The sequence below is a fragment of the Struthio camelus genome, chromosome 6 (assembly GCF_040807025.1).
Source record: "Struthio camelus isolate bStrCam1 chromosome 6, bStrCam1.hap1, whole genome shotgun sequence".
Taxonomy (NCBI): Eukaryota; Metazoa; Chordata; class Aves; order Struthioniformes; family Struthionidae; genus Struthio; species Struthio camelus.
In genome coordinates, this window is record NC_090947.1 from 8,630,000 (window position 1) to 8,655,291 (window position 25,292).

Sequence of the window (25,292 nt, forward strand, 5' to 3'; positions counted from 1 at the left end):
CAAATGAGTGAGGAGCAAAAAACCAGATGTATAACTTGCAAATCTCATAGAAAAAGTTCTGTCAATTCTAGATTTTTTGGGAGGCTAGAAGTGGTGAGTCACGCTAGAGAAGATAATGCTTAGTCTCTTGGCTTGGGATAATGCGGTGGATTTTCTGGCAGAAACGTATATGAATTGCATTCCTATTTTTGCAGTGTTAATTGCCCCATGGCAGCTTCCAGCCAGCTTAGAAAAGGGAGTAGGGCGCATTTATAGCGCTAATGATAGCGCAGTCTTTAAACGATGCTTGTTGCTATGGAAATGTTCTGAAATGATTTGTACAGTAACTCAAATGTCCAAAGGTTGTGCACTTTCTTTGAACAGTCTGTCTCCAAGTCAGTGCTACAGAAGGAACGACAAATTTTAGCTTGGAAACACCTAGTTGTTCGCTGCCTTGCATTCCTGGTAGCACTTGTAAATGTCCCCTGTAAATAAAAAGCTGTAGATTTCCGGGGAGTAAATTTAGCAGTTGTCCTTTACATCTAGTTAAAATGCTAAAAGATGAATAAAATATTAATACTTGAACATTACACTTGGAGGATCTTAGGGTGTATCTACACGATCTCTAACAAGAAGGCACAAGAGCCCCTGTGTTTGTCAGCCAGAATCTTTTTAAATGTTCTCAGTATGTTAATAATCTTGCTGAGACACAAGTAACGCCTGAGGCCCCCTGACCTGCTAAAGCTGCTCTGTGGTTTCCAGTTAGTGCAGGGCGAAGACGGAGCGCACATGTGTCTTCAGAAGACCATGGAGAGACACGCAGAAGCAGAGTGCGGCTATTGAAGTCCGTAAGGTTTTTCTGCATTCTTAGCTCGGGTTCTCCGTTTTGCTAGGTCTTGACATACTTGGTACAACGTATGAATAGTGATTTTGAATGGAGGTACCTAATTTTGCTGCCACTTTTCCTTTTAATGTGCTTTCCATCAGAAAGAAGTATACATTGAGCTTAACTCTTAAAGCAGGTAGGTATTGATAAACTGATTTTTACCTGGTATTGGATGGACTCTTTTAATAGTAGAAAACAGGTTCGTTCCCTAAGAATATGTAAACCCTGTGGAATCCAAATGTGTTTTCCCTTAATGCAAACCCCTGCAGAAGCCTTCAGTGGTTTACGGGCGTTTGAATACCTGAGCAAGAGTAGGCAATTAAATTGAGCATGATACATGGGAGAGGGCTAATAAATATATCGCTTGTTTTAAAGGTGTGAACAGTTAGATGACTGGCCAGTTACTCCATCCCCCCAGGAGTTATTCCAATACTGCCAGCCCCTAAAAGTTGGAAACATCTACCACATTGCTTACATTTTCAGAAGGGTTTTTTTCTCCTGAAAATTTTCCTTTTACTTCCAGAATTGGTTTTCTGCCAGTAGGGGTGCTAAATTCAAATATTTTTCGATGCACTAGCGACGCTCTCAAAAAGCAGCTTTATGCTACTGCTTTGGAAAAGATACTGCTCGCACCTCGCCCTGGAAATTCTTAACGTGTTGGGCTGCAGTCCAGTGTTTTATGTGCAGAAAAGCTACTTCTGGAGACTTAATCGTGGCAACGTCCACTTTTCTTTTCCTGTGAGCCCTTCATAAAGGGAAGTTCTTACACTTGTGCTCCAGCTGCACCTCTTCCTTCCCTTCACCCATATGAAACAACTGCCAGAAAAGGTGTGAGCTCCAGTACTGCTACAGCTAGTGGAAATTTTCCTTTTGCTCAGTGTGAGGGGAATTTGGTTCAAGGGCTCTTGGAGCTTTTATATACAGTTTCAAGGTACATCAGAACTGTATGTGACGGTTTTGACCTTAATGCTTAAAACGCTCCTTGCAGCACTTAAATTGAGAACTTGCTCTTTGTTTGTAACTTTAAAAACTGGAGCATTGCTATTTCCCTGCAATTTCAGATTTTGTGTCAGTCTGTGCAGAGATCTCTAGCAGCTCAGGCCTGATCGAGTTATCACAGAGTGGTACGTTGCTGTTGGCTAAATTCATAGTAGATGTGTCTTCAGCTGAGTGTGTGCTGTATGCCGGGTAATTGGACTGATAGCATAACTCTCATTGTACACTAAGTTGAGGCAAACCCTGGAATTTGCCACAGGTTAGGAGCACTCATGTGGGAAACTGCTGTGGGCTCAGCGAAGGCATTGTTGTAGTCCCTGAGTAACGTGATGGTGTGGCCGTCCTACGCTTCTGTGTAGCGTTGTGTGCAAAAGCATTCTGTAGTAGCGTGTTTGAAAGCATCCCTGGCAGCACTGCTCTCTGGCCTTCAGTACGTAGGCAAGAAGGCGGCTCGTCAGCTAGATTTTTTGAGTGGATGAGACTGGACCTAAACTGGGAGTGGATAAAGCAGAAGGGTTTAGGGAGAACATTTTGAAGGTTGATATCGCCAGGCTGTATTTTACTTTCCTGAATTAGAGGTTAAGCAGTCCTGTAAGAGTGTCTTTTGGCAGGAGGTGCTGACCGCTGCTCTCAGGCATAAGCAGTCATTTTGGAAAAAGCCACGTGTGCGTCAGATGTTACTGTCCCACCTCACTTGGTGACAGGTCGCATGTCATTTGAACTGTGCGTGTGATACAGATGCTCCTAATCTGCTGCAGTGCAAAGTCGCACAGATTAGTTTGAGTTGGTAGCAGTTTGGGGGAATAATTTCTTAATCTACTCCAGATTAATTCCCAAGAGTGTCTGTTTATGCCCTTGACTTAAAATATCTTCCTAAGCGCCAGGAGCAGCACGCTGCGACATTCGAGAAGCCCATTGGTAGTTGAAAGGGGAAAATGTTGCTGTTACAGTTCTGGAAGCTGTTATATAATTGCCAGAAGCCATACTGTATTATGGCTTTTCTTTGTGCTGTGCTAATTAAACATGAATCCCCTTGCATGTTGTGTCAGAAGTGTTTGAAGATGTGCAGCCGTTCTTGTTTTGAAAAATAACCTTTAACAGTCCAGTAGAAGGCGTTTCATTTGACAACACTGAAAGAAGCTATAGGATTCTTATTTTCATATATTGCCTGCCTTAAAAGTCATCTTTAGCAAGTGATTAATGGCATTTGTAGATACTGCACAATTGCATCAATTATCCATTTGAAATGAATTTCATTCTGAATAGTCAAGGGGATGGTGTAGTCTAATCAGTAAGTGAAATGGAAGTATTGCAGGCTGTGTAAAAATACTTACCACGTTTTATGGAGGCAGAATGATTTAAATCAAGCAGACCTCTGGAAAAGAAAGAACTATGTAGTAACATACACTGTAATCTTTTTTTCCTGTTTGTTTTAGCAGCATTTTATTGGACGGCTTTGCATTGACTTCCATACTTGATATATTAATGATAGTTGTATTGTGGGGGTGTTAAATGGTCAAGAATTTTTTAATTTAAATAAATTAATTGTGGTTATAAACACACTAGGCAGGTTGCGCTTCTGTTGGTCGACGTTTCCTTCGGACAGGCTCTGTAACATCCTCTAAGAGCATGATGAGAAACACGCTTGGTTTTCTGTTATTGGTTGGTTTTGAAAGGATCCGTTTTGTATTTCATTACACTGCTTTAGAAGAAAAAAAGAAGTGATATGTTAAAATAAATAAATCTAGAGATTTTTTTGAGACATTATACGTGCTTTTGTAATACTAATCTATTCTGCTTGTAAATATATTTCCTGAAGCCTTTTCGGTTATGAGATGAAGTTGTGTGGGCAGAAAGATTGTCTGATATTAGCTTGGTAACGAAGGATTAGCTAAGCAGATGAAATACAGATGTTGACACCAAGTTGCTTTTTATTTCTAGGATTTGAATGATTTTGAGCTTTGTATAACCCATGAGAGCTTGATATTTTACAATTCATAATTTTAACCTATTCAGAGCTTCTGATTTCAAGGTTTTTTTTCCCCAGTTACGACATCCTGGGTTCAAAAAGATGCCTTAAGAACAGGTTTCTGCCCATTGACAACTTGTTTTGTGAGGCGTTACGCTTGTCGTCATGTTCTTTGGCCTTGAGATGTCTGGACTCTGTACTTTTTACTTAATAAAGATAACGGTTTGCTTTATGTAGGGTTTGGGGACCACAGTTTTGATTAGGCCCATTGCAGATTGAAGGCCAAGTAGGGAAATTTCGATACTCGCTTGAGTTGCAAACGTTTTAAGAATGGGTTGCTGCGTTCTTCTGTTTGCGATACTGCGGTTGCAGGAGTATCGTAATGAATGGCACTGATTAATGTGGTTGAACAAGAGTTTCTTAGCAGTTTTAGAAATGTGCATGCACACATTTGGCTTTGTGCTGTGATATCAGAAACTTCTGTTTTGTTCCAGCAGTGCAAAGGGCAACTTTGGGAAGCCTTTCTGAAGCACCGGGGCATTAAACCCTACCAGGCTCTTAAAAGCACCACTCCAACGTTAACTCAAGATGTGTATGACTTTGACTCAGATAAGGCTATTGCATGTTAACCTGTGCTAGGTAAATATTCTTCCTGAATGGAAAAGGACATGTATGTGTCTCTTGAGTTACTTGGTTTTGGGGCTCGTCTTCTGTGTGCGGTGTCAGTTGTTGCTTTTGTTGCTGCAACTGAAGGTAAACACCTTCACTTTGTAGCACCTACTAATTGGTTTGGGAATATTTATGAAAGTGCTGATTTTTTTTTAAAGCTAAAAATAGCACTCTGGCTTTTGAAACTCATTCTGGCTGTCAGCAGTGCTCCTGTGATCCTGCGAGTGTTGCTGAAAACGTTCATTTTTTAAATAAGGTAATTAAAATTGTGTGTTGTGAGAGCAACAGATGAGACAGTCCCTGTGTGCGAACAGAGTGCCTGCCTGGAAAGGGCAGGTTTCCTTGGGTGGGAGCAGCGCTGGCCGGGGGCGCTGGCCTCCCTCAGCTGTCTGGCCCTGGGGCTTAGGCTTGGCCTCTTGAGGAGAGCGAGCTCCAGGCCCTGCGCCATGGCCTGGTGCCATCGGGCTTGGGTGGCTTTCCTTTACTTTGAAAAGCTGATTTCCACCAGGAATACAGTACTATACAGTACTAATACAGTATCTGAAGGGGGAGTGTCGAGAGGATGAGGCCAGCCTCTTCTCCTTGGTGCCCAGCAACAGGACAAGAGGCGACGGGCAGAAACTGAACCACAGGAAGTTCCACCTAAAGCTGAGGAAAAACTTCTTCACTGTGAGGGTGACAGAGCATTGGAACAGGTTGCCCAGAGAGGTAGTGGAGTCTCCTTCCCCGGAGATGTTCAAAACCCGCCTGGACGTGATCCTGGGCAATATGCTCTAGGTGACCCTGGCTGAGCAGGGAGGTTGGACTAGATGATCTCCAGAGGTCCCTTCCAACCTAAACGATTCTGTGATAAACTTGAACTTTAGACACATATTTTCACTTGTAACTTAGTCGTTAAGTTGAAGTTTCAGATGAAGACATTTTCCGTTGGGATAACCCAGGGTTTGAGTAGAGACCACAAGTATTTCTAAGTAACCTTGCCGTGTATGGGTAGTGTTTGATGCCCTTTTTATACGCTGAGTCTGAACTCATGATTTTCTGCAGTTGTTTACACAGAATTACTATTTCTCTAAACTTCTCATCTAGTTCTGAGATTTGTCTCAGTTCTTCTTTAAGAGGAGCTGTTTTTCCTGTTGCTTGAGAAACTTCCATAAATGTGTATCAAGAGGCTTAAAAGTAGAAATTTTCTTTTTTTAACCACAGAGCTTTTCTAAAAGTGATATATCTGCAATTTTATACTGCCTGCAAACTTCTTTTTTTGCCTTCAGAATAGCATTTGGAGCCTACCAAGGGGAATTGAGATGATTAAGGGCCCTTTAATGACCTGAGTGTTTCTAAAGCTCAGTCTTGTTGGATTTGAAGGTACATCCTACTCTTGGGTGAATATGAAAACAGCTCTGTTGATAGAAGAACCTTGGTGAAAGTTATTTTTGAACAGAAAGAAAATGCAGAACTGCAGCGTAACCAGAGGTTAGCTGGAAAACGGATCTGGTGCGGGCTTTGAGGGATTTGAAAATACACGTTTTCTGTATTGGATGATAGGAAGAAAACAGCGCGCGGGGCTGCTCCAGCAGCCTGGCTGCGGGGTTAGCTGTCGGGGTTACACGCGGCCTCGGAAACTAGAGCAGTTGCTCTGAGTGTCGGAAGCCAGGTCTGTCTCCAGCTCCCTCTCTCTAGCCAGAAACAAATACTTCTCTCCCTGGCCAGAAGCGCCACTCCCGGGTTTTTGAGGCTGATACATTCCAACAAGTTTTATGAACTGAGTGTTTTCAAAAAAGAAAGGCAGAATTTCTCATAATCTCTAACTGAAATAAGTCCCTTGGCTGATTTCAATGTATTTGGTGTCGGGGACAATCTCCTGCCACGCTGACTGCTGCATTGGGAAGACTGCACGTGTTGATGGTATGTATTGTGGCGTTCTTTGACTGCTGGCCATACACATTTACTTAATTTGAGAGCTGTCTCATAAAGAATATGAGAATTTTTCAAGCATTTGGGTTAAAGTTGTTTGCAGAGGGCTATTACTCTGACAGGTTCCCTTTTTTCTCTTGCAGTCCTCATTTGAAGGATATACTATTTGCAACACTAAAAAAGTGGTTAATTCCAGTTACCCCTGTGTAAATAAACTAAAAAATTAGCACGCTTAGATGCATATGATTTCTTGACTTTTCTTCTTAGCACACTATTTAGCATTGTATTCGTGTTTCCTAAACGAAAACTGCAGATCTATTGTATTACGCTACCAGTTGAATCCAAGTCAAGTTTTGGGAGTTGGAGTGTCATTAATTCCTCTACTACTGAAAAACTGACACTGAGTCTTTCAAATGCGTATTAGGTTGTTGTCTTCTGCTTGCGTCCTTATTTTCACCTTGTTGGCTTGCTACCGTTCTCATATTAGGGCAGGAGTTTACTGCCGTTTCTAATGAAGTGCTGAAAGGAATTCCTGTGTACCCATTTGTAGTGGCTGTTACTTTACTGGTGCTCTCATGTCATTTTCAGAGAGCCAGATTATAATTTCAGTGTTATAATTCATGTCTCCTTGATCAGTTAAGGCTTATATATCTGATTGTGTGTTGACTTGTTTTAGCATGTGATAATCTGTGGTACATGTGAGCACTGCATACCTTTAAATCAAAACAGGCAGTGATGTGCAGGATGGAGGGGCTGCAGCGCTGAGCTCCCCTCTGTGGGGTTTCCCGGGTCTGTAGTGGGTAACTTCTGTTGAGGAGCTTTTACCCTTGAATACCTGAGTGAAAATAAATAAGTAAGCGGTAGTTGAAGTAACGGACTCAAAATCTCATCCTCCAGTTCCTCAGTGAAGTTTCAGCTTATGGAGTAATGGAAATGTAGGAACCTCGCAAAGCAGCGCCATTATTTTGGCACAGGAGCGAACGTACCTTGAACGTTCTTGACGTATTTTTCTAACCTGTTTTTGAAGACCTCCGCTGACGGTCTTACACCCCTAATATACCTAAACCCCCTTAAATACCTAATATCCATCATAACCTTCTCATTCAGATTCAATCTGTGTTGTAAATGAAGCCATTTTCTGCTTGTCTTGCCTATAGCAGAAAAGAGAGTAATTGGTTGCCCTTTTTCATAAGAGCCTTTTACTTACCTAAGAGCGTAACTGTGCCCTTACCAACATTGTCCTGTGTGACTAAGCAAACCTGATTCCAAGTGTGAAATTAAACTTGTTGATCAAAAATGGTCCCTCGTGGTTTCAAGCCTGTGAATCTGTGAGAGCAGAAACAAGAGATGAGATCATATTCTGATATCTGCATTTATGTCGTTATTGTCAAATCTGTTTCCCAAGAAAACGTGAGCAGAGGAGGACTACAGAAGTAGCCTCGCTAAAGCAAGAACATCAGTAACACAAGAACTCTAAGCTCTAATATAGCGTATGCAGAGTTGTGTAGAGTGCAAGGGAAGCTTTAGACAGCCAAACAGCTCTGTGGCATGAGTCGTAAGTTCAGTGCCATGCGCTGAGCAGCCTTATGTTGCAGTCAGTGTTTGGAGGAAAAGAGTCTGACTGATCTGCAACCCAAAAATCTGCTTGTAGCTTGGCTGTATTTTCAGCCTTCCAAAGAGAAGAGACTCTTCAGCACCAGTGCTTGCATTGGTTGGCTAACGAAGGCTAGCTTTTGCAGGGAGGGAATAATTGTTAATGAGGTTGATCAGCGTCTGGTATCGGTTGCCACCAGGGCTTCATCTTTTTGTAAGATGAAGTCATCACATAAAGATGGAGTGTCAAGTTTCTGTTGCTAACTCATTGCTAGAGATTGAGTTCCTGCTTTTTGAGGTTAGCATGGGATATACATGATATAACAAGAGTTGCTCTTTGACGTGTGATTCTTCTGTGAAAAGTGATCGGAAGAAACGACACTTACTCCATACATATGTTTTGAGATAGTTCTTCCATTAGTGACAGAAATTAGCTTTCAGTTAGCTGTGTTGGCCTTGCAGCGGAAGCCAACTCTGTTTGCATGTTAGTAGGAGCATAAGCTAAGAGATTTGTTGCCGATAGTGTAGGTTCAGAACTCATAGGTGGTGTGTGAACCGGAAGGGAATCCAGCTTGATATGCAGTCCAAAGTTTGCTTGCAAGGCTGAGGATGATTCCTTTTTTAAAAATGAAACAAAAAAACTAAAATCTAGAAAGCTGTCTTGCTCCTTAAAGAACGAAAATAAAGCCACCTCTCTGGGTAGGGCCAGCTTTGCAGAGACATGTGAAGTTTTAACGCACAGTTTTTAGCTGGAATATAAAGCTCTTCTTGAGAATGAAATTGCCTATCTAGTTCGTATTGTTCTTTGGCATTAATTTATAATATTCCTTAATATGGTAAGAGTGTGCACTGGAAAACTGTGACACTGCAACAAAAAAAAAATTAATTATTAACTTTAGGCTTTATCTAGTTAAGATCAAGCTCTGAATTGAATTCTGTTAGTGTGTTGACGGCCGAAGATTTATGTCTTCCAGCTATATTCCTGTTGCAAAGTTGGCAGAAGTGACCTCTCCAAAGAAGGTCTTTGTTACGGATTTTGCTCTGTTTACATTATTGCCGTGAGGGTCACAATGAAGTAAAGTACATTAAAGCTAATATATCACTTGCTGACAGTGGTCTTATCTCATTGGTGCCTCTTCCTCTCCCCCAGTATGGAAAAAATGCAAACAGAGAGAGTCTAGGAATCAGGAAAAGAAAGTTAAATAATAGTTTTCAAGAGCTTTATCATCAACATCAGGTCCCTGTGTGCACTGTGTTTTAGCAGCTGGTCAAATGGGTTACATAACTTCGCTTTCTCGTAAGTTACTGTGAAAATACATCTTCACCAGAGAGCTGCTACTCAGGGGTGGAAAGAATAGAAAGAAGCCCGCTGGGTTTTGTCTGCGACTAGGGAATCTGTCGTAGGAACAGAGATGGCTCAGGGCTCGGAAGAAGGACTTTCGGGTGAGGTGGGCAGGTGAGGCAGTGCCTGTAGCTGCTGCGCCTCTGTGGAGCTTGTGAGCCCCTCAGGCCTTCCCTACCTGCTGGCTTGCAGTGGTGCTCTGCAGCCCTTCCAGTCTGCCTGCCCCTTTCCACGCTGGCTGTAGTGCTAGGAAACGAGCCATCCGGAGCAGCTTTTGGAGAAGGGGAGCCCTGGCCTGCAGTGGCCTGCCCTGTTTGTCTAGGATGGGCCTGCAGCTAGTGTCATCCCTCCCTTTGCCTCTCTGCCGTGGACTGAGAGATTCTGAACGTGCCAGCAGGTTGTGTAAAGGTAGAGGAAGAAGAGAGAAAGGCTGCTGATAATATGTGGCCTCCATATAAGACCTCATCCCTCCATCCCCACCCCCCAACAGGTACTGGGAATCGTCTTCAAGCATATTTAAATCAGACCATCACAGGAAGCATGGCTGGGGCTCTGTTAGGTGGAGAACATCTGTAGATAGCCTCCCGTTTCCGTGAATGCTGCGCCCTGTGCTCTCCCTACAGAACGGACCTTCCTGTCTCCACTATCAGTGGGATGATGTAGCTTGCAACTTGTTTTCCCTTTCAAGTAGTGACTCAAATTTAATACAGCCATTGTTTTAAATGCATACGTTTCAAAATGTGTACTTTGAAATCTCAACAGGGTGCTTCGCAGCTGTCCTTTGAGGATGGGGAGATGACCCTCACTGGACCTCCAGAATTGTTGGCGTCACAGAGGGCCCGACTCGTTGCCAGGTAGGAGCACCTTCTGTTCAGCACTGATTCCAGCAGGCTTTATCAACATGCAAGGCAAAGCTGGTTTCTCATTGCATCTGCACCTGTGAATCCGCGTTGTGCTCATCGTCATCATGATCTCTTCCTCCTCGTCCCTTTTACCATCCTAAAAAAGCGCTCAATTCCCGTACTGAAGAATTTATTTGCACGTGACAGTCTTTTACCCTGGTTGATGAATATGAATGATTTTGACCTGTGCTGTTTGTAATATATGGGTAAAAGAGATGCTGCTGTTGTATGTTTTGGTCTGTCTTGCGTTCTAATCTGTCTTGCAAAAGCATTCCATGTCTAAGGTAGAGGACATTATATCTCAATAAATAACCAATCTGAACCGTGTGATCCCAAACCAGCCTTTTTTGGTTAAAACGTCACCTCTGATTTTGAAACGTAAGGTTCTTTCTTCACTATATTCTGTAGTAGATCGAATTCTATGTTTATACACTGTGAAAGCTATAACCAGTATTTGCAATATTTCCCTTTGTATTGTCTCGCCCGGGATGGTTTGAATGTATCCTTTTCCTCTCCTCGTTTACACCAGACCAGAGATGGCCGGGGTGTTGTAACTGAAAGTGGCAGTGATTGCACTGGCAGATCAGGGAAACACCTTTTATTTTGTCTGGTCCAAATTTTGAATGAAACTTAAATAACTGTATGATCTGGGTTTGAAAAAAAATTGATGGCTGCACTGCTGAAACGAAAGGAAACAGTGTTTTCCATAGATCTAATATTCAGCTTTGGCTTCATTGTTCCTTAAAACGACAAGCAAAATTCTGGCTGGCTGAGCTGAAACAAGATTAGCTTTGCAGTTTGTTCATTACGCCACAATTACAAGACAGGCCGCAGTGTGGTATTACAGAGCAGGGCGGTCAGAGCCTCGGTGGAGGTAATAGAAGATTTGCTCTGGTAAGTTTAGAACAAAGCAATTCCATGTGGCTGCTTTTCTCCTGTCCCACCATGGACGTAGATTTCAGTCTTGATTGGTGATTCTCACTGTAGTGGAGTCACCTTGTAGAGTACACAAAGATGACCATTAGGTTGTGTTTGTTGCAGGATGTAGTAGTATTGTAATAGCACACTGTAGAATGAAAGTAAAAAGTGTTATATGGGAAACTTATGCATGACGGCAGAGATGTCATAATCAAATTAATTCCTCTCTCTCAATTTTGGTGAAGGCAATTAATGATTTGCTATAATTCTGCAATTTATAGCCATTTGTCAAAGCAGAGCAAAAAACCGCCTATGAAATACATGATACTGCATATCTTAGAGCATTTATCCTCACAAACACCTGAGAAAAAACTAAAGTGTTAATACTCGCATTTTACCTAAAAGGGTGGGGGGGCGGTTGTCTAGGGAAGAGGCATGAAATTATATGCCCAAAGTCTGTCAGGGAAGTCACAGCAGGGACTCTTAACTATGATCTTCCCATGGCCCATGCCAGGATTTTGATAGCTATGCCACCTTTCCTTTTTGAGGACGTCAAAAATCACTCTCTTCCATGCAAGATTTCTTAGTCTGTCTTCTGTGTTATTGTTCCATTTCTTTTTCATTTCTTCAGACAGAACTCATCTGTCTGATTGTTTGCATTTTTCCTCCCTCTCGGTGCCCTCCTTATCACCCGCTTTGAATGCGATTTTCTAGTCTCGTCTCATGTGCCTGCTGAAACTGATGCATATTTTTAGAATGGTATCGTCATGAAAACGAACTGGAGTGCTCTTCCAGCTCTCTCTGCACCTGCCGGGTCTCTGAACTATACGCTAACTGATTAGTGTTCATCACGCAGGTATTGAACCTAGTTAGCTTAGTTGCTAATGGTTTTTTTTCTTTCTCTTTATGGAATGTAGCTAAAGACTTCTACAGCTTAATTCACCTGAGGTAATTATGATGCATGATCAAATATATGCACTCATTTGTTCCTTTAATGTCTCTTGAGCTGTCAGTTTGTAAATGGGATTAATCAAGCTCTGCTCGTGCTGTGCTCTTATTTATTGTTGTCCGTATGCTTTTACTCATGTGCTTTAGATTATCAGTCCTCTTATGACCCATGTTGTTGTTTTTCTGAGAGCATATTGTTGCTTATAGAGTTGCCCAAGTTGTTGTTTACGCTTGGGAGTCTTCAGAAGGAGCTTGCGATGTTCCTTGCTTTCATCTCTGTATCCTGATTCTGAAGGTGTCATTGGAAACTTTGGCTATGAGAAAGATCTTTATGATACGTTCCAGAAGTATTTAACCTCTGAAGTGTCTTCTCTGGCATGTCACGTAACAGTCAATAAAAGGACTAGATTGTCTGTAGACTACTTAGGACTTTTGGTGAATTCTGCGATCTTGGAGGAGCATGGAAGGAAAAGTGATAAAGGACATAGACTGGGGCCCACCCAGTTGATGACTGATCATCAAAGTGTTGAACAGACAGGGAGCAGAGAAAAAGCTAGTGCAGGGGCCAGAACCTAATTGCCAGTTCCTAATTACCTTCCTGCGTTGCTTGTAATTCTGTTTGGAGATATAATGAGTCGTCATAATCTGAATCGGCATTGGTACATTAAGAGAACGTATTGATCAAAAACCAAAACAAAGGGAGAGCAGCAGGATTTCCTTAGATACTTGTGGTAAAATAATTTGTGTATAAAATAATTGTGGTAAAATATATGTGGCCCATGCATGCTATGTCCTGAGGGAGGATATTGAGATTTTTTTTTTTAAAAACGCTTTTTTTGCTTCTAAATATTGAAATGGATAGTATGAGGAATTTTTTTCTCAAAATTTTGAAATATATTCAAATATATCTATTCGCAATATATTCCAGTTTCTTGAAACTTAATGAATTTAGGAGGAATACAGAAAACATTATTCTGTAAAACAGAGGAAACTGGTGTTTCTGTGAAGCTTAGTGGAATTTCAAAAGTCAGTGAATACAAATGTTAAGGCAGTGATTGTGCTTGCCTATGGCTTTTTCCTTGGAAAAGGGAACAGTTGTTTTTAAAACTTTTTTACAAAAACATTTTCTCCATGAGTAATTAAAAGAAAAAATAGTGAAACGGTCATTAGAGACTATCTATCTTACTGGTATCTTAATTTGACGGAATCTAAATAAGTTGTATGTATTGTAAGCCTCTTTATTAATAAAAACAATTCTTTCCACAAATGATCAGGCTAACATCTTAAGATATATTTTGGCTCTTTTAACACTGTTCTTTCTGGAAAAATATTATTCATAATACTAATTTGTAGGGGTCTCTTTCTTGTTATACTTCAAAGACATTAGGGCCATGATGGACCACCAAGTCATAATTTCTTACAGGCCATTAACTCTCATTTAAATATGTCATGTTATGTTAAATGATGTTAATGAAGCTAATATTTCAGTCTGATTGTGAGCTCCTTCATGCTGTGTAAGAAAGAAGAAAACCACCACTGTCTCTGCTGGTTTTGACAGAAAATATTCCTTTTTTCCGTCTAGTCTGGTGATCATTATAACATGTAGCACTTAAGAAAAATAGTAGCTAGACTGCTTAGCAAATTATCTGAAACTCCTCGTCAGAGCATCGGCCCATCTGAGGTTAGTGTCCCTCCTCTAGCTGCAGCCAATAATGGATATTTCGGAGGGAAGCAGAAAAACAAAGAATATCGTGATTAATGTTTTATGATTTTGAAACCTAGTCTGTTGAGGTTAAAAGCTTCAGACTTGGCTCGTTCTATATTTCTCACTCAGGTAGGAAAACTGTTCCGTTTGAAGAAAAACAGTTCACTGATTTAAGTAGGTAAAATAAAAAGTAAATGAAATAGATGAGAGTAGTAGGAATGTGGGTGACTTTGACGAAGCATTCAGAAGCTAATCAGAAGGAAGCTTCTTGACCTGGATACTCTTTCACTGTGAGAGTACTGGGAAACTTTTCAGGACCTTATCCTTTAGGCGCCTGGAAGTCTTAACTTCGCTTATTGAGAGTTGACCTTTGCTGGAGAAGAGTCCTTAAACGTTGTGTCATTGGCACTTTTTAAACAGAATAAATAAAGGCAGAACTAATGACAATCCTCTTGTAACTTCGGAAGGTGATTTTTTTGGTGATGGTGGGGGAATTTCCTTATAAAGGTGATGTTCAGAATAAGTGAAATCAAACTGATACCAACCTTCTGTGTATAAAATTTGGTATTTTTCCTTGCTTAATGTCCTATTCTGAACTAGGACCAAAAGATTTTTAAAGTAATAGTGGGATGTGATTGTTGTACAAAAGTCGGGTAGAAATTTATCACAACCCCTACAATTCAGTCCTTTTGCACAAAATAGAAATACTGTTCTTGGAAGCCTTGTTTTACTGTTTTTTTTCCTTAGTGAAAATGGCCGTGTTAAGGAACAGCAAACATTAATCTGTTTGGAAGTGGATATTTAGCTTATTAGCAGTGGATTAGTTGAAACTCAAAGAGTATTTTATGCATAGATAATTCATTATGTGTTTTCATTATGCTCCGTTTTGCTGTCTTCCCACCTCTTTTTAGCAGAGGTCAGGGTTACAGTTCCTCGGTTTAACCATTGTAGATGCATAATAAAGCGTAACTGCATCATTTTTTCCTCCTTTTTTTTTTTTTTAGTTTTTTTAAACCTTCTTATGTTCTTCTCTGTCTTGTGTTAGTCTTACAGCATGGAAACAGAGGAGGAACAACTTGATTTTTAAAAAGGGGAAGGGGGGAGCAGGGGGGACCCTGCTGCCTGCAGCCTTTGCAAATGGTCTCTAAATTTTTAGACAGTTGATCTCATGAGAGTTAAAATTAGGGAAAAATTTGGATTTCAGTGACATCTTTGTTGGATTAGCGCATTTTTGTGATGAGAGGATGATTGTTTACCTCTTCAAACCTGGAATTGGAGGATTCCAGCATTATTCCGTATTAGGTATATAAACTCTATGGGTAATAATTGAAAGATGCCTCTCTCTTAGAAGGCGGTCAGCAGTATCCTCAGCTCCGCTCTGGCTGGAAAGCTCTTTCTTGACTCTGCGTGCTCAGTTGCTTTCTTGCTTTCCTTGCAGTGTGCTCCCCATCAGTATTTAGATACCGTTCACCTTTTCTCATGTCCTTCATTGTGTTAACCCTATCTAGCACTTTCAGCTCCTGTTTCTCCTTTATGGTTTCCATGTCACTTTGGTCAGAGTTTTGAGCATCTGGTTTAAAAGGGAGAAAGAAAAAACAAAAGTGCTTTCTGACCCCACTTACTGAGCTGGCTCAGGAAGGCTGGCTCTGTTGCTCTTCTGGAAAGAGGGGTACGGATATTATATTACCATCAACAACTGTACTGTTTTAATATATGAAACAAGTACGTGGTCATCACCACCTTTATTGCATAAAACTGTGTGGGCTTTCTCTTCTCCACCAAATGTCAGCGGCCTGTGTTCATGGATGCTTTACTGTTACGGAGCATAAGCACCAGCTGGTACAGCTGAAATATAAGCGAAGAAGAGCAGTTCAATAACTTTGTCAGTGAGCTCTCTGCATCTGAGTGACATTGCCTTTGCCTCTTACTTGGCTGTGATCAATATAAATGCCGCAAAGCATATTCAGAATTGCAGCTCTACGTTTCTGTTTGCAAGGGGAACATTGACATTCTGGGCTAAGAGATTTTTTCAGATCCAGCAGCTTGCTAATCTGTACCTCCTCTAAAAAATACGTGAGGAATTCAAAGATTTATTCAAAGTTACGTGCAAGTGTTGAATGGGGCTAAAGTGGTAGGTTCTTTGTGTGACATGTGCATGATGACAGTCTGCCCAGTAACCCATGTGGAAAGAACCTTCTTCCAGGAAAGTTTGGGAAGTACTGTCTTCAGTAAGTTGCAAAGCAGGAGAGAAATCCTACCAAGGTGCTCCCAGGGTTTAATGATTTGGGACAGTCAAAGCCCCTTAGAGAACAAAAGCCTGCTCCGAAACTACAAATCATTTCTCTATGGAAAGAGGTCCCTTTTAAGCATCATGGAGTTCAGTGGCTGATATTAGTTTTTTGCTATTAGTGAGAAGTTTGCGTAGACTTCTTTAGCTAACAGTTTTTTTCCCATTGTATATTTGACGTTAATTCCTACTATCGTTTTCAGGAGAGAGAGCTGTAATATTTGACAGCAAGGGCACCATCAGTCTGAAGATCAGGTTACAAGATTAACTTCTCTAAATATGAGCAGTCCATGTAAAAATTTTGCTTTTTGTGTTAAAAATGAACTGTTGTGCATGTTCACTGCACCCACACCCGCACACACACACATTCTCTCTTTGCTAGACTGTACTTGTCAACGTTTTTAACAAGATGCATGGCAAGCCTTCCTGACAAACGTGATAGACTGTAAAGAATCTGGCAGAAATCAATAAACATCAAGCGATAAAGAATTTACATAGTAAACGATGATAGTTTCTTCAGGTTAAAAATCAATAGCATGATGTCAAATGTGGTCTTGGGAGACGAGTCAGGTAATGCCAGCAGATGTTGTCTCTTTGTTGAGACCTCTGAGGATGGTTTAGTGCAGCAGAGGGAGAGGGAGGCGTGAGCATGCATCTGGAGAAGCTCAAGTGCAGTGTTTCTAGTCGCGGTGAGCCCTGAAGTCTAGAAAAGCTTCATTGAAATAAACACTTTTTAAAAATTCTTTTTAAAAAAAAAAAAAAACAAACCTGCTCTAAGAACCTATCTACTTACTGTGTGGAAATGGGGCTGTAAAGCCAGCGAGGACAGGATTTTCTGAGGCAAGAGCTCTGGCTGCTACCTGGAGAACACACTGGCGATTCTCGTGGTGTAGCCACCCAGGCACGCTCCAGACCTCGCTCGCCTCTGCACCATGCTCCCTGCCTCCCCTCCTGGCTGGCAGTCAGGCTCTGAGTCTTTATGTACTGCCTTGGTAGGACAGGCTTGCTCTTGCGTTTATTGCAAAATGAACTTGGGATATACAGGGGAGACTCGAAATATGATCAGGTCATTGTGTTGGGCGTGGAGTGATTTTGCACTAACCTTTGGAAGGTAACATTTTTTTCTTGTTGGGAGTGAGTTTTTTTTTTTTTAATTTGAGTTTTGCAGAAAGTCCATAAGTTACCTTTTCTGTTGGCAGTATCACAACTATCAAGCAGCAGTGGGAAACCTTTCTACACTCGCACCTCTTTGCTCCAGTTTTTTAACTTGATTCTGTGAGCCTCGGTGTCCTAGCACCTTGGAGTCTCTTGTGCCTGCAGAGTTTAGTAACTAGAATTGTTGAACGTAAGACTCGTTCAGGTGACTATGAGCTTCGAAGGATGTTCCAGGAAAGTTTTATAGCAGGAATTGCTTCTCCAGTTCCCTTCAGATCAGGCGTGTGATGTTTAAAACAGTTGTGAGAGAGGTCCACTGTATCTAGCTTCAAAACGTAAGCTGCTTGCTGGTAGACTTGGGAATCTAGGATCTCATCGGCCATGGATTGCCCAGTTCCCCCTCCCACGCACGGTACACCGTGAGCAAGCGTGCAGCGGTGCGCTGCTGCCGTTCATCCCCTTTTGGGGCAGATGAAAGCCGCTGGAGGAGCGGGCTGCCTGAGGAGTCGATGATGAGTTGTCTACCAAATTTTTCCAAGCCTTTCATCCTTGAGTTTCTACACAAAAAAACGCAACCCCAGATAGCCTGCTTTTTAATTGCTTAGCTGTCATGGCTTCATTGGTATAATGTAAAAGCAAAATATGTTCTGTACAATTTATTAATGTTTTTCTGAGGGGTAGTTTCTTGCTAGGTGAAACTAAATCAGATTTATTTGGGGAAAAAAGTCATTCTGAGGCATAATTTTTTAATCAAAAATATATTTTAAAACCCTTTTTGTATATATAGAGTGTATCCCTCTTCTGGGTATTTAGTGTATCTGTAACTTCTGAGGTGTGTCCCGTTTTTTTAAACTGATATACAATGTATGTGCACACTGCTTGTTTTCAGAAAGAATCCTATTTTTCTTAGTGTGTAGGTTTTATATTAGATTTTAAAATGAACTCATGTATTTTCTTTGTCTTTGAGCCTGCTTATAGCTGTAAATACATTAATTTAAGATGACAGGTAAGCTGTCTATGATGATTGCCCTCAGAAAATTCCTGTTGTATGTTACAGCTGTTTAGGAAGACAGCTCTTCCCTGGAGGTACTTAAAAACATAGGGTTATCTGGGGACAATTTTCAATTTCATTTATTAATTTAAGTAAATTTTCCCCATAGAAATGAAAACCCTTCCACTATTTTGGATTGTTTTCTAGATCTGTAGGCATTGGCTACTTTGGCCCTGGTACAGCTTTGGTTCCAAACAAGTTCAAACTGTCATAAAAATAGCCTTTGAATTGCAATTTTTGTCTGCTAATAAGAGAATTGGAGGAAGGAGAAAATGAAGCAGAAAGAATTTACTTGTTGCACATATCTTTTTTTTTCTTTTTTTTTGAGTTTTTGGTAACTGTCCTGATTAGACTCCAGCCTTTCTGAACAGTTTTGGAAGGAAAAAAAGCATTAACTAAAAATCTGGAAGGTGTACAAATATTTTGTGAGGAGTTCCCTGCTTGAGTCACGAAGGGGAGGGGAAGAAAGGAAAGAAAACTTCAGCGAATAGAAATGCCCATTGATAATGCTTGTATTATCAGTATAGTAATATAAAAATCTTTTATGCTGGGATCAGTGTGATTTGTTGTTCAGGCGCTGTCCGTTTCGTTTTAATGGAATATAAATTCACGCCAGTGGCAGCCTCCTTGGAAGAATAAATTACAAAAGAACTCGAAAGAAAGCTATTATAAACTTGTTCTGCAGTTTCGTGCGATACTTAGCTGAGCGAGATAAGAATTACAGTATCTAGGTCATGTTGCTTCTGATTAATCATTATGCAACTGAGTAAAATGTTTATTAGCAAAGCAACGCCAGACAGCGTCTCGGGCGCCTCGTGCGGTGCGGCTGCACGTGGCCCCCTCAGGGCGGGCTCCGATTCCTCCCCCGTGTGACTGTGCCGTTCTGCCCTCCCTCGCGCGGGGTCTGTGATCCCCCTGGCTGCGCAAGCATAAACCTCCTAGCGGTGGCGCGGGGCGCTGGAGGAGGGCCGGGGCCGTGCCTCGCGGCAGCAGCCTGCCCTTGCAGCCGGGGCGCCGCCTTCGTCCCCAGCGTGCGGCGGCGGCAAGAGGTGAAGGGGGCATCTTGGTTGAGGCGCGCGCGCTCGCCCGAGCGAGCGCTGCAGGACCGCGGTGGAGCTTCATGTCGCCGGTTCGCCTGGCGCGAAGGGAAGTACCCAGCGCGCTAACCCTTCACCCCCTTGGAGGTCAGCGCTGTCCTGAGGGAGGAGGGAAGGGTTTGCAGAAAGTGTAGGCTAGCGTAGAAGGTAGGAGCTTGACCTACTGAAGTAAGGAACTTTTTCATTTCTGGGGAGTGTGTTTTTTGTGTGTTTTTTTTTTCCCTTCCCCTTAGAGCTTCCAGGCCAATCTCAGGGCCTTCCTTTTCAAAATATCGCCCCCCCCACCCCCCCCGAACAGAATTAAGGTCCCCATAAGGCACTCAGAATAAAATACTCTGTAGGAACTGAACCAGAGGGGGGTGTGTGGGGAAGGGAGCTTCCCCTGGAGCGCGCCGGGTCGCCCTGCGGGTTGCCAGCAGTTTTGCTCTCCGTAGCTCGGTGAGGCCACGCGCCGCTGAGCGCACGGAATAAATACAGAAATGCGGTTCGGCCAATTTGCTTATTCGTTTGATGTCCTTAAGGACGTCACTGACCTGTGGACGTGTGTGATCGTGTTCACAGCTTGTCTACGTGGGGGAATTGGTTGAAGAAGCTCCCGTGAAGCTAAAGTAAGAGTTACTTTATTCTCACCAGCTGGAATAGTTAAAAACAGGTATTTTGGGAGTGAAGTCTCTCTCAACTTATTAGTTTATTCTGTGACGTTTATTCTGGTTAACTTAAGGGTTGACTTGGGAAAACATCTAGTTTTTGGTGTCTTCTTTCCTTATTCATGGCACACAAATCCTAATCTACAAAAATCAAAGAATTTTTTAGCCATTTTAAATTTCATCATATTTTATATACGTTAGTCAGCTCTGAACCTAATATCCTTTGGCTGTGTTTCTGCTATTAGATCAAATGACAAATGTTTTTAACGTTTCATAGGCTTCTTCACAGAATTTTCTATGTGTTTCCTTGTGCTCTTTTTTTAGTGAAATGACAAAAACAGTAGAGATTTCTGGAGAAGGTGGACCCCTGGGAATACATGTAGTACCATTTTTTTCATCTTTGAGTGGAAGGTAAGATGACGTCTTTGTTGTTTGGGAGTGTGTTAATGAAAGGATTTCGGCGGCTGTTCTCAAAACATCTACTGTGAAACCCGGGGAAGAGCAAACGCTTACAAGAAAATGGAAAACTGAATCTATGGCACTGTCTTCCATTACCAAAATCTATTCTAAGTGCTAAGACAATACCAACCCCAGTGCTTCCTGTTTGTCCCTTCAACTGCCTCTGCTTTTCTTCTCTGAACCGTAAACCAGATTCCTGTAGAGTAATGTAATTCTAAAGGTGTGTGTGTTTTCCCCCACCCTCCCGTTGGATTTCTCTTCACGGGCTCGCTCTTAATGGCATATCAGACAAGAAAAGTCAAAAAATTTGCTTGCCTGGTCATGCCTCAATTTTTCAAGCAACCTTTCAGATTTGGTTGTATAGCATTTATAAAATGTGTACTATACCATGAACTTTTCTTTGTCACAATACAATTACTTTAATTATAAATGATTTAACATAGTCTCTTGAGATCACAAAAGCCTATTATAGCAGCACGCTTATATTGATGTACTGTAGTTAAGACTGTGTCAGCATTTTCATTATAACTGTTTTCCAGGCTATGTAACTCAGATGTAAAAATTCTTTCTAGGCTGAAATTTGACATACAGAGACTCAGCCAGAGAGTTAATTTGACACTGTCCTGAATAAGAGATGGGAAATTGCCAATGCCATAAGTGGCATCGCTGTATGGTAAAATGGCTGTCTCTAACACAAAGCCAATTACCATTGCACGTGTAAAAATTGTCTAATCCTTCAATGTTTCTTTACTTGTCAATGTTCGTGTTGGGCAGAGAATGAGAAGGATTTGATTGCCTCGTAGAGGTCTGTGTGTGTAAGCACCTCCTCAGCAAAAGGTTGTGGGTGGGCCCAAGCTCGTGCAGAATGTTCCGTTTCCAGTGGGGAAAGCAGATGACCACCTGCTTGCCTAGCAAAATGTCATCACTGTCTTGAGAAGAACGTTGCTCCGAGGCTGGAATTGAGGAGGTCCAAGTCGTGTCCTCGGCTCTGTTGCAGGCTGTCTCTTTTGCCTCAGGCATGGCGCTCAGCGTTTGTTAGCCATCGTGAAATGGAGACAATAGTTGTTTATGTTATAGGCGTGCCGTAAAAGTTTCAGGAATGTGCGCAGTGCGTTTTGAGATCCTTAGGTGGAAGATGTGATAAAATGGCAAATGTTAAAATTGAAAATTTTTATCAGCTTAATATACTGCAGTATTGAAGTCTCACTGCATTGTGTGAACCTTTTAAAGGTCTCCATGTTAATATATCCTTATTTGCAAATGCTGTTGGGGGTGCCTCAGTGCAAGGTTGCTTTTTTTTAATTATTATTTTTTGATAGACCCCACTTGTTTAGCCAGTTGTCCTGGAATTTTAATGACCTTTGGCAGAACCATACTGATACTGATATAAAAGTACTAGAGTGACTTAAATCACTTGTCCCTCTTAATTAATTAAGCCTTAGACTAGTGTATAAACTTAAGCTCTTCAAACCAGGAGAAGGTACAGAAGAGCCTCTTTTGGTTCTGTTAAATGATATGGTACAATTTATGGGAGCACACTAGCTGTGACTGGCTGATCTGGAATTTCAGTTGTAAACAGTTACCTTCTAATAAGGTAATGCTGGCTTTGTAACAGACCTCATGCTGCTGTAGAGCAAAATTTTTAATTTTTTCCAGAGATAGTTGAAACTTTTATCTTACATTTTTATATTTTTGTATTTTTTTATATTTACAAAATCTTAGTTTATATACAAACTACAAAACTGACTGAAATAATTTCTTCCCTTTACTTTGCACTAAGACATTATTAAAACAGGAAATTAAATTTTGAAAGCGTATTAAAATAGTGCTAAAATGGAGACTATATAAAATAAAAGTAATAGAGTGATGAGATTAAGCAACCACAATATGCTTAAGTCTGGCCACTTGTTCAGACACCAGAGTGCATGTAAGGAATTTAAGACCACTGGGCGATTCTGTAGTGTTATGTGGATGGAGCATCTGGGCACGGTGGGATTAGTGAAAATTGTAGCAATGGGCTTAATTTGTGATTTCTTTAATTTACCTACTTTTATTAGCTTATATCTTCACCTAATTATATTTAATTAGATCTTACTATTTAGTTTTTTGGTTGCAGGTAGTTGAATGTTTCTGTCAGGGGTATGGCCAGACCACCACTGTCTTCTCGCCACCACTGTCCCTTTGACTTCTGCCGCAAAAGGTTCTTGCGAGAGAATCTGTGTGTGATGGAAACTTTTTTTTTTTTTTGGTGAGAAGTTTTGAAAAAGTAGTATTTAGTAGGAATCAAGTTCTCCTTTGAATTACATTGCTTTAGGCATAGACAGGCATTTTTAAACCTTATTCTACAATAGACTTAAAAACAGATGTGCAGTGAATATAGTGTCATTTTGAAATAGTTAACGGGTTACTGTGAATCTGGAATCGTGAATCTGAGAAGAAGCGCAAGACTTCTGTTTTGTGATTGGAGTGCTAGCGAAGTTGGAAATTGCACGTTAATATTTTATGGAATAAAACCAGTAGAAAGTGGTCTCTAAAAGTCATCTGTCTTTGCTAATGTGGAATGGAAATTTAGTGGATAAAAATGAGTTATGAAAGGTCTTCGCAAACATGCAGTTGTCAGTTATTTGGGAGATTATTATATTAGTCTCATTGGATACGTCTACATTGGGCTGTAGTCTGCGTTAGAGAGATACCCAAGGTAGGTCAGAAATAGCCTAGTAGTCTCAGCAGAATTAGCCACACTGAACTCTTGCACTACCCACACTCGTTTGCTTAATGTATTATCTGAGGTGCCTCTGCTGTGCCTCGGTTTGCAATTTGCATGCAACCTGGTTTTAAAAAAAAAAAAAAAAACCACCCTTAGATTTTTTTTTCAGTGTTCTGCTGCTGTTCTGCAACATAGGTAGATAGTATTGCTTTCATTTATCAAGACATGGGGCTGTGGGAGCCGAAAGATTTCAGAGATTTCTTAAAGCTTGTAGAAACCTTTTTTAAAAATCTTATTGTAATGCCAGTTTATTTTATTGTAGTCTAGTTAGAACATTAACTTAATCTGCTTGTGCTTTCCTTTGGAGCAATTTTATCTTGTTTTTAGTGACAGACACATGCTGCATAAACTATTTTTAAGTATTGACTGGATGGGGAGATATAGATGTTTTCCTCCATTTCTGCACGTATGGCCTACAGGAATAATCCTTCCTGCAGTTCTAGCAAGTAATATAGCTTTAGTGTCCAGCAGTTTGTCTTGATGTTTCTTGGTGTCCCCAGCCTATTAATGAAAGAAAGAGTTGCAAATCCTTCTTTTAGATTAAGCACCGCATAAAGTTCTACTTAGTTTATCTGCTCTCCTATGCGGTAGAGAGTTATGTCTATTTTTGACTGCTGTAAGTGCATACCAATAGAATAAGGAGTCACTACTTTGTTTGCCTTTTAGGATGCTGGGACTCTTTATCCGTGGTATTGAGGAGAACAGTAGATCCAGACGTGATGGACTTTTCCATGAAAATGAATGCATTGTGAAAATTAACCATGTGGACCTTATAGATAAAACCTTTGCCCAGTGAGTGCTACTTTATTGTTTTATTGATACTTTTAACTATCAGGATTTTTATACAATGCTGTGTTTATTGATTACATGAAGCGAGTAATATTTATTTAAAATAAAATACCTGCAAAATAGATATTTTCAGAAGCTTTGTAATTTTCTGAAATGTCCAAACGCGGTGATATTTGAGGAGCAGAATCTTCTTGTAGTCTTTGTAGTGAACCTCTTTGACTTTTAAGTTAAAGAACTTGAAGTTTTTAATCTTCACTTTCTAATTCTTCTCATACTTTTCCGTATTTTCTTCCTAATTTATTCCCCTCAAGACACTCCAAATGAACCAACTTAGGGGCATATTTTTTTGTTTGTTGCAAATGGTTTGAAAGAAACTAGATTTTCTTGGTGCTGTAGCTTTTACGGCATTTACATTTTTAGGAGTAATAGTGCTGTCAATCTGTGATCAGTGGAGCTAAATAGTAAGTCTTACCTTTTATGACTTTTATTAAAATCTGTAGACATTTATCTGTCTCAAATTACTTTAAATAACAGGTTGCTTTGGTTGGCTGTGAATTGATGTGACACTGTTGCAAAAAGAATAGCCTCAGATTTCAGATATTTGCTGTAGTAATTAAATAGTAATTTGTTTTTACTCTTAATCCATATGTTCAGACATCTGAGTGATTATTCCTAATATAACAAAAACTTATTGAGATCTCAAGGGAGTTGAAGCTTAACTTTCTAAACAGTAAGCCAAATGTTCAAGGTATCTAGACTAAAACACAGAATTTCGTTGTTGGGGGTAAATATTTGCAAAATAGGGTGTGATAAAACCACTGTAGTTCTGTTGTAGGTATTATGTTGTACCTGTGGCTGCATTTTTGCCTCCTGATACGTTTTCTAGTTGCTGCTTTCTGAGCATGTGGTGATAAATATATTCTGACGTACACTAGTACGTAACTTCTGGTACTTGCTATTAACTCTTCCACTAGTGGAAGGTTCCTACATAAGGCACCAGCTTTAATGGAAGAGAATATTTTCCTGGGATTTCTGGCCTCTCCATGCTATGGAGAGGGAAAAATACTCCTATGGGATTTTCATCTGCTTCGTTCTACCACATGTTCACAGGGGATACTAGGAAACTGTCATCCGTTGAACCTGTTTGCTGAAGTCTCCTATTACTCAAGTGCTATCACATCATTAATGTGGTTAATCACAGGCCTAGGAAAAACTTCTTTTC

The 25,292-nt window shown here is 40.8% G+C and overlaps 1 protein-coding gene across 8 annotated transcripts in view; it reads left to right on the forward strand.

The window, feature by feature from the left end:
* PARD3B (par-3 family cell polarity regulator beta) overlaps window positions 1–25,292 on the forward strand; it is a 437,068-nt gene that overhangs the window by 186,709 nt on the left and 225,067 nt on the right. For 5 of the 8 annotated variants that reach the window (XM_068948053.1, XM_068948054.1, XM_068948055.1 and 2 more), the window contains 3 exons: window positions 10,108–10,199; window positions 20,380–20,466; window positions 23,948–24,073. In XM_068948053.1, coding sequence (XP_068804154.1) covers window positions 10,108–10,199; window positions 20,380–20,466; window positions 23,948–24,073 — 305 coding nt within the window. Of the gene's footprint in view, window positions 1–10,107; window positions 10,200–12,082; window positions 12,114–20,379; window positions 20,467–23,947; window positions 24,074–25,292 lie in introns of those variants that run through there. The other 3 variants (XM_068948060.1, XM_068948056.1, XM_068948057.1) reach the window with 3 other exon arrangements.